Source organism: Fistularia commersonii, chromosome 3 (genome assembly GCF_037954325.1).
Source record: "Fistularia commersonii isolate RoL2024-O1a breed Wild chromosome 3, RoL_Fcom_v1.0, whole genome shotgun sequence".
Lineage (NCBI taxonomy): Eukaryota > Metazoa > Chordata > Actinopteri > Syngnathiformes > Fistulariidae > Fistularia > Fistularia commersonii.
In genome coordinates, this window is record NC_141286.1 from 17,760,642 (window position 1) to 17,769,442 (window position 8,801).

Here is an 8,801-nt window from a genome sequence, read left to right on the forward strand (position 1 = left end):
AAACATCAAGCTGCAGATGTATAAATGAAAAATATAGTGCTTAACCCCTAGAATAGTAAAATATATTGTTTTCATATGACATGACTACCTAGTCTAGGTGTTCAGTCCTCCTCATTGAAATAGTTTAGCCAAAATTACCGATATTGCATGTTCTCCCCGTATCTGCATGGGTTTCCCCTGGGCCGTTGGTTTCAGTCCAAAAACAAAATAGGGAAATAATTGGGGAAATTACCCCAAATGAATGAGTGAGTGAATAGTTGTCTGTCTATATATGGCGCTGCGGTTGATTGGCGACCAGTCTAAGGTTTACCCCACCTCTGGCCTGATGACAGCTGGGATAGGCTCCAGCATCCCCTGCAACCCTGAGTGCAGGATAAGCGGAAGAAGATGGATGGATGGAATCAAAACAATAACATTGAATATAATAGTAATATCTTGCAAGGTTAAATAGCACAATTACTGCTGCATATATTGCACAAGTGACTTTTGTCTGTTTTGTGAATATTATATATTGTACATTTCTATACCATTAAGAATACTAAAATCACCGAGATTACCGGCAAGGTTTGAATCATTTCTTCCTCCACGTCGCTATGGGGCGACATACTGATAATCCATTCTTTTTTTGGCCACCGAAAGAAACGCCCACGGAGCAAACATGGCGGCGTCGTTGATGCGATTTGTCCGTGGAGGTCTGGGAAGAACTTTCAACAGTAAATCAACCGATAATCTTGTTGTGTTCATGCAGTATATCTGATGTGATGAGTATTTCAATATTGAATGTTTCTGCGCTTTACTGAAAATCAAATGACGCGATTTAAATGGTTAAACGTCTGAGGCTTGACCTTCGGGCTAGCTTAAGCCAGCAGCAGTAACCTGCACTGTGCGGGACAGCGTTGTGATGTTTTTATTTGGTGTTCGGAGACGCAAGTCATCTTTTTTTTTGTCACAATTGAAATCTAGAAAACGATGTTTTTACTTCGCTTAGACAAAGCCTACCGACAAAACGAAGCCATGCTAGTAGATAGCTTCATAAATGATCATAAAGATGAACACCTATCTCAAACGATACATGTCAGTTCTTTGACCAGAGGATTTACTGCAAAGGTGTTGGTTTTTATACCGCATTAGTGTAAATATTCACAAATATGTAACAGCGAGAACATCGTCCACATCTGTCTTACGTATGTATTGACACTCTTCTCTCACCTCGACAGTTGCAAGGACTTCATGCCTCCTTCAGCAGCAGAACAGGCTGCAGAGCTCCGGCACTGACACCAGTCGTGAGTTCACACACCTTCAGATGGATGTGGACTGTTAGATCTCTCGCTTTTATGCTTAAGTTGGAGTTAATAAATATAAATTTGGAAATGCAAACCATCTGTTTAAATTATGGCCCACTTGAAATGACTGTTAAACAGAATTGTTTCAGTGTGATTTAAATAGTAATGCATTAATGTAATTTGTTAGTGTGAGGTGTAACAGAAAAAAAGACCAAGTGGTGTCCACAGATATATATATACTGGTCCATTGAGGAAATGGGTAGTTTCTACACAAACACACACATTTAAAGCCGAAAGTCTCACCCCATACTGTTATTGAGCTTTACATCAAATATTTACATAATTTTTACATTGGTATATGATTATCAGAATAAAATTTCAATTTGTCTCATACATGGTACATTGAATTTAACTGAAGATGCCCCTGTGCTCTTTTGTTTGTAAGAGTAATGGCATGACAACTTTGTCTACATCAATTGTTCTAATTTCCCGTTAATGTTTTTAATATGAAACACATTTAACCATTTTAAATAATAACAAATAATATTGATATACATAACCTCATTGTTTTTCCTGCAGCCACTGTCCGGCCCAAGGATGCTGTCACTCACAATCAGTTGGCAGCGTTTGGGGAGTACGTGGCTGAGATGATGCCTAAATACATTCAGCAGGTTCAGGTCTGTTGATATTGACACTAAAATGGTGAAAGTGCTCAGAATGAAGGGTTCTTTACTGTCTTGCACCTACTGCTGTATAACATTTCAAATGTTCAATTTACGTCAGACCTTTAAAGCTGAATATGTGACTTTAGTTTCAAGTTATGGTGAAGGTTAGCTGCTGTCCTAAAATGACATGATAATCCCTGAATTACGCAACAATATTTGTAAAAAGCTCCTTTTACTGAGTTCCCCCTTTTCATTGAATGAACACTCTATTTCCAAAAGAGCCCCATAATGGACCAAATGCATCAAAATGTGTTATTGGTTGTAAGTAAATATTCATGTATTCAGAGTCATCAATTATTATTTTGGAAAATGTAATTGTTATGTCTGCAACTGTGGGCTCAGTCTACAAAGACTTCTACAGATCATGAGAAACATTTTATCACCCCCTTGCGGCATGACTGCGTTTCAAAATAACCTCTTGGGAAGAATCAGAATATGCACAGTAATCGTGTGTGTGTGTGTGTGTGTGTGTGTGTGTGTGTGTGTGTGTGTGTGTGTGTGTGTGTGTGTGTGTGTGTGTTTGTGTGTTTGTTTGTGTGTTTGTTTGTTTGTTTCTCTAGGTTACTTGTTTCAATGAGCTGGAGGTGATGATCCATCCTGATGGAGTGATCCCGGTGCTTACTTTCCTCAGAGATCACACCAATGCCCAGTTCAGGAACCTGATTGACCTGACTGCTGTTGATATCCCAACAAGGCAGAATCGTTTTGAGGTGCAATATCATAGTCTACTGATTGATTTTTAACAGGAATAGTTTGCGTATATATCAAAGAAACAACTTCTCTGCAGTGGGGCACCAATGTTATAGTAGGAGTATGTAAACAATTTAATTCCAATGTGGGAAGGTAACCAGGGAACCCGAAACATCTTTAGTTACACTGGATTAAATAGAGTAGTTGCTGAAGCTCCAAAGGGCCAAACATTGACCTAAAGGACGCGCCTCAAAGATGAGGGGCATTAATGATATTTGTAGGAGTTTCAGACGCTTCACTGTTGTGTCAGCTCATTAAATTTATTTTCACAAAATGAGGAGTTGTATAGTTTCAGTCATAGAATGAGTTGGGTGATTTTCAGGATTTAAATTAGGAGTTATCATCTTATCAGCCGCACATTAGTTTCTGCTGATATAAGGTAATAGCAGGAGCTAATCTTAATCAGTTAATTGTTTATAGATGTATTTGAATTTATCATAAAGGAAATGGTTGGTAAATACATTTGATTTGCTGATGTTTTTTTTTTCCTCTGAACACCTGCTCTAAATGCTCAGACCAAGTGTGCCGTCTATTAACGCAAATTAACAAATGAAAATGAATCAAAGTATATTAGTCAAAGATTAGCATCATATAAAAATGTTTTTGAATTGTGTTTTATTTGTGCCTGTGTGCGTTAATTTGATTTGCAGATCGTGTACAACCTTTTGTCTCTGCGCTACAACTCTCGTATCCGTGTCAAGACCTACACAGATGAGTTGACGCCAGTGGACTCTGCAGTTCCTGTCCACATGGCTGCTAACTGGTATGAGAGGGAGGTGAGTCACAAGAAGTATTGTCACTTGTGTGACTGTCTGGCTTGTCATCTAGTGGCAGTTAAACTCACATCCTATAACATCAGGACCTCTGGACTCCATCATCAGATATGCCACCTCTTAAGAAAAAGAAGCAATCATTACATCACTAAGACATCCATTGCAAAGATATTGGATAGATATGGAAGTAGTGCGGTATTGCTCTAATCGGTTGGTGTGTGGTCTTGGAATCATCTGATTTGACAAAACCATAGGTGGTTAACCTTGAGGTTGTACTAGTCTTAGTAGGTTTAAATTCTAGTGCTGATAAATTAAAAGCCATTTACTGGCTAGCGGGTGGGTGATCCCATTTTATTTTCCCACTGAGTTCAATATCGTCTTATTTTTATTGCTTTAAAGGTCTTGACTTAGGAATCTTTATGTTGGGGTAGACATTTCAATACACACTCATACTAGCAGCACAATATACATCTGTATCAGATAGCCATATTATTCATTTACTACTTTCTGGAGGTGCAGAAGCCTGTCCCAGCTGTCATACAGAGACAGGGACACAAAGAGAAGAAGTGCTAACCACTGTGCCATTGCGCAATATTTTTTCAGCTGTTGACACACATTAATCAGCTGAAAACATGGTAATAGCAATTACTGCAGTAATTGTCTATGCACTGAAGCTGTACATTTGTCAGTCATAATAGTGCGCATGCATCTCCATGGAAGTCCACAACCATTTTCCCAAAAGCATGCACAGTGGAGTGGTGGGTTCATTGGTAGACTAAGAGTCAAGTTTGCCTTTGTGTTTTTGTAAAGGTCTGGGATATGTTTGGAGTTTTCTTTACCAATCACCCGGACCTGAGGCGCATTCTGACTGACTATGGCTTCGAGGGTCACCCCTTCAGGAAGGACTTTCCCCTATCTGGTTATGTGGAGGTGAGTTCTAAAAATACCTTCCCACAATGCTAAAATATTAAAATGCTAAAATGTATAAGTAATCACTTGGCTTAAAATGAGGGAACATTTCCTTATGAAAGTGGTGAGATATTACTTGAAAAACAAGATAAAAGTTTAAGCCAGTGTCCAGGAACTTTAGACCTCCAACTCATGGAACCTTTGATTTAAGTTTAATTTATTTATCATAGATGTAGGGAAACTGAAATTAGTGGTCAGCTGAAAACAGTCGATCCATTCTAACACATTAATCATATTGATCCTGAGCTTATTCTGTCTAAGAATCAAAAGTTGTATTTCAAAAAGTTTGAATAAACTTATAATGTCTTGAGAAGATTTTATTTATATTTAGAAAGTTTCATTCATTGTCCGTCGTGCAGTGGTTCAAGAGGCTACCATAAAATTGGGTGAAGTAATTTGATTATATGTTCAACAAACTACCCTCTGCAGGTGCGTTATGATGATGAGGTGAAGCGTGTGGTCGCGGAGCCGGTAGAGCTGTCGCAGGAGTTTAGAAAGTTTGACCTCAACACACCTTGGGAAGTGTTTCCAGCCTATAGAGAACCCAAGGAGGCTGCTCCCAAACTGGAGGCTGGTGACCAGACACCAGAGAAGAAGTAATCCCCCCTGTGAATCTCCTCAGACACACAAAATATACATTCACTTACAAGACTGGTTCCTGTCTGTCCTGAGGTTCTAACCTCTTTGAGTAATCCACTTGAAATATTCATGTAAATAAAGATAAAAATAAAACAATCTTTAAATGATATTGTGGTGTGGGGAATTGTTTTTTTTAGGACAAATAGGAGAAAGTAAAGTGGATTCTAACTGCAACTTTGAAATGACAAGTTGTTTCCTCAAAAAAAGGCTCAAAGGGGAAAAACAATTCTTTACATGATGGAAAAAAATGTACCTTTTTCAAATCTCTTTGTGCCAACTAGACTTGTTCCAGTTTCAAAACGTTTTGCGCCTAATCAGAGGCTTCAGTTCTGATAGACAGTGCGAAGTTCCTGCTGTAGCAGGATATTTAAAGCTGGGGATGGGAACATTTAATTTTTTTGTCAGGGTCTGCCACTCCATCACCCACTCTTAAATATATGTGGGATTTTTTTCGTGATTTTTTTTATTTTTTTTTAAAGCAAATCATCAGGGACTATTCTTGCAAATTATGAGCTGAATATGAAATCTTTCTTTACTGACTAAATATGTGAGAATGGTTCCCATGCATGTAAGATGGCTGTATATAATTTTCTGATTCTGATTTTTATGACAAATAGTTTGCAGTAAGTATCTAAATATAGTAATTGAGACAATTTTCCCTTCAGGGATCGCAACATCAGATCATCTCCGTCCACCTAACCAAATTCTCTGCACTGTCTTTTCTCACACAAACTAACTTCAAGTCCTCTTTCACTACATCCATAAATGTCTTCAATCTTTCTCAGTGGCTGCCACATTAAATATTGTTGTAAATGACAATAGATAAGAATTAAAACCCCACTTACACCTTGAGCTAGAGACTATGGGGGGTTACAAATAGATTTACCAGCCCACTGGAGTAGACATCATTAAAGTAAATGAGAATGAATTAACATTTAATCAGTTCTAAGTCAAACAGTTTCCTCTCCCAGCATTACTAAATGATCTTACTTGATGGATTCAATACCAGTTCGAGGTGGACATTTCTCATTTTTATTATTTTGTCAAATATCACCGAAGCATTCAATTTACATGAATGAAATACAACATTTAAAATAACCATCATGAACCAGAATACTCAGGTAGGACATGGGTCAAACAATTATTTACTTTATAGTTTTCAAGCAAGATAGCCAGGGTGGTTTACGGTTAGGTTGTGCTTATCCCAAAATACTGCACATATTGTCATAGTACATGTTTACATATATTTACCCATGCCAGTATAGCAGAGCTGGGTAAATGGGAAATAATATCATGATACTCAATATTTCATTTAATATGTCACATTATCTGCTGGGTTCTCGAAAATCCTGCATTATACACACACCATAGAAACACTGACTGTCCCTCCATCATGATGAAAGGTATTTTAATTTTGATCATTAAAAAGCATATGAACTTTAGTAAGCACTTTTGAGACTAACACAGCAACATTTTTAATGATTTAAAATGCTGTTTGTTCTTCACTGGCTTATACGTTCCTTATGTGTGCTTGTTTTACTAACTGTACCAATTTCACAGTATATTTGCAACTGCTTTGATAATTCTTCACTAATTTTATTATTTTTTCATGATTTTTAAGAATGGTTGCCTATTTGAAGACTTTCTGCAACTGTAATCCTTGCACTCTCACCATTTTGAGTGCAGAGAAGTTAATTCAGTGAGGAGAAAAGTGGTCAGCAAAAAAAAAAAAAGAGTATCAGATCATGTAAATTGTAAATTATAAATCACAATATCAATATTCAAAAAATCCACAATACAACAGTTAGATGAAATTTCATATATTAGTTAATATTTCCCAGCTTTTCAATGAGGTATCTAAAACAGTTCTCTGTCATAAAGAAAGAAGCAAAGACCAGACACAGCCAACGTATGATGTTGTCAATTACTGTACAGATTACCACTTCTCAATAAGAACACAGTATCAGGTTTAGGCCCCTGAAGCGTTTGATGACGATCATGAGAATATTTCAAAATGCATTTTCAGTTACATGCATGCATCACACACATGCTTCTGTCAGATTATTTATAGTCACTGCACACACCATGGGGACACTCAGGATGTTTTCACAATTTGATAAGGAGGTGTTACCGAAGGTGACTTTCAAAGTGAAGCCATCAGAGGCGGACCTCAGTGATGCAGTTCACTGGCTGAGGCTGAAATTGAGACAGCACCAAGAATAAGACTGCAACAGATGAATATCTGAAATGAGGCACGCTCACAGCATGATTTCACTCTCCCAAATTGTTACTTTTTTAGTCATCGCTGGCAGCAGCCGTAAAAAGACTGTGACGGGGAGCAGCCTGGCAAGAGTGTGAAGCAGGGGACTCTCCATGTTATTAGTGCTGGGAAAAGGTGTGAGGCCTCTTTCCAGAGAGCTCACTGTCACACTTCACTGATTTCTGAGAGCGCACACGTGCACCGATTTAACCTCATGCTATCTGATTATCTTTAATATTTTGCTGCAGTAACCACGCATTCCTATATGTTGAGCTTTGTCATGAATCATAGTTGCTCTTTTATAGACGGTACTGATGCTGTTCACTTGCTTTATTGTATTTGTTCTATTTCTGGATTTAGATGGGCCCTTGTGTGTTTTTTTTTCTCACACATTCTGATATTTGTTGAAAACATCAAATTTTTCAATTCTCAGGTTATGTAGGTTCTTTATATCTGGGGCCATCCTTCTATAAATACCATTTAAGGGCATTGAAAGAGGGCTTTTTTGAAACACCTTCTAAAGCGTAAATTGAAAAGAAAATATATATGTATCTGTAAGTATATAAACACATTTTGTTTCGGTTATCCATAGCTCCACACCTCAGTTGGAGCCTCCCCAGTGTTACTGAATATAGAGAGAATGTGTTATCTATTTTTACACATTATGTTATTGTGGAGAGGATTTTATTGTTCTCTACAACAATCCATTCAGATAATATCCTTATGTGTGTGGCCAAGGCTTTGTATTGTTTCAGTAATTTCAAAAGGGCCTATATGTTACAGAAATGTGATAGCTATTATATTATTAATACTCATTATCTTTTCCAACAGGGTGTCTTAGAATTGGCGGAAAATAATACTGTGCAAGAGAAAATACATTTCCCTTTACTTCCAACTCATACAGGTGACTGGATGTATTTATCTGGAGTTACTTATATACTCTGACTCATGTTTCTTTGTTCAGTGCTAGACAATTTTTTTCTGTGTTCTCTCAGCTCTTGTCTTAGTCTTTTGATGAAAATAATAAATATTCATGCGCCTAAAAAAAACAAGAATGGATGAAACCAGAACAAAAGCAGGGTTTTGTCTTAAACTTAAGCTTTGTTATTCCTTAGATATAGTCTGTTTGCAATGGCCATTCAACTGTCTGAATGCTGAAAGGGGTGTATTGATCAAAGCACAACAGTAAAACTGCAAGTCAGTTCAACATTTCAGTGTTAGACTGTGCAAATTGTAAATGTGGTAAATACATGTAAATTAAAAGGACAGCATTCTCTATATTTTACTTCAAAATATTATTTTCTGATTGCACACTAGAATTACTCTGTATTTGTGTTGGCTTTCCCCTCATTAAAATATGCCTCAATGTCTTCACCAGCCTGATGCCAACCTTGTCAGATTT

The 8,801-nt window shown here is 37.3% G+C and overlaps 1 protein-coding gene across 2 annotated transcripts; it reads left to right on the forward strand.

The window, feature by feature from the left end:
• The first annotated feature begins 638 nt into the window (after nucleotides 1–638).
• Nucleotides 639–5,246, forward strand: ndufs3 (NADH:ubiquinone oxidoreductase core subunit S3). Of its 2 annotated transcripts, none has more exons than XM_086143939.1 (7): nucleotides 639–713; nucleotides 1,218–1,283; nucleotides 1,863–1,960; nucleotides 2,569–2,718; nucleotides 3,409–3,534; nucleotides 4,342–4,461; nucleotides 4,930–5,246. In XM_086143939.1, exons 1-7 carry the CDS (start codon nucleotides 659–661, stop codon nucleotides 5,098–5,100), a joined length of 786 nt encoding a protein of 261 aa, XP_086000065.1. In that variant the 5' UTR covers nucleotides 639–658; the 3' UTR covers nucleotides 5,101–5,246. The 2 variants fall into 2 exon arrangements, with proteins under 2 accessions (XP_086000065.1, XP_086000066.1); XM_086143940.1 differs by having other exon boundaries at nucleotides 639–692.
• Nucleotides 5,247–8,801: the final 3,555 nt, after the last annotated feature.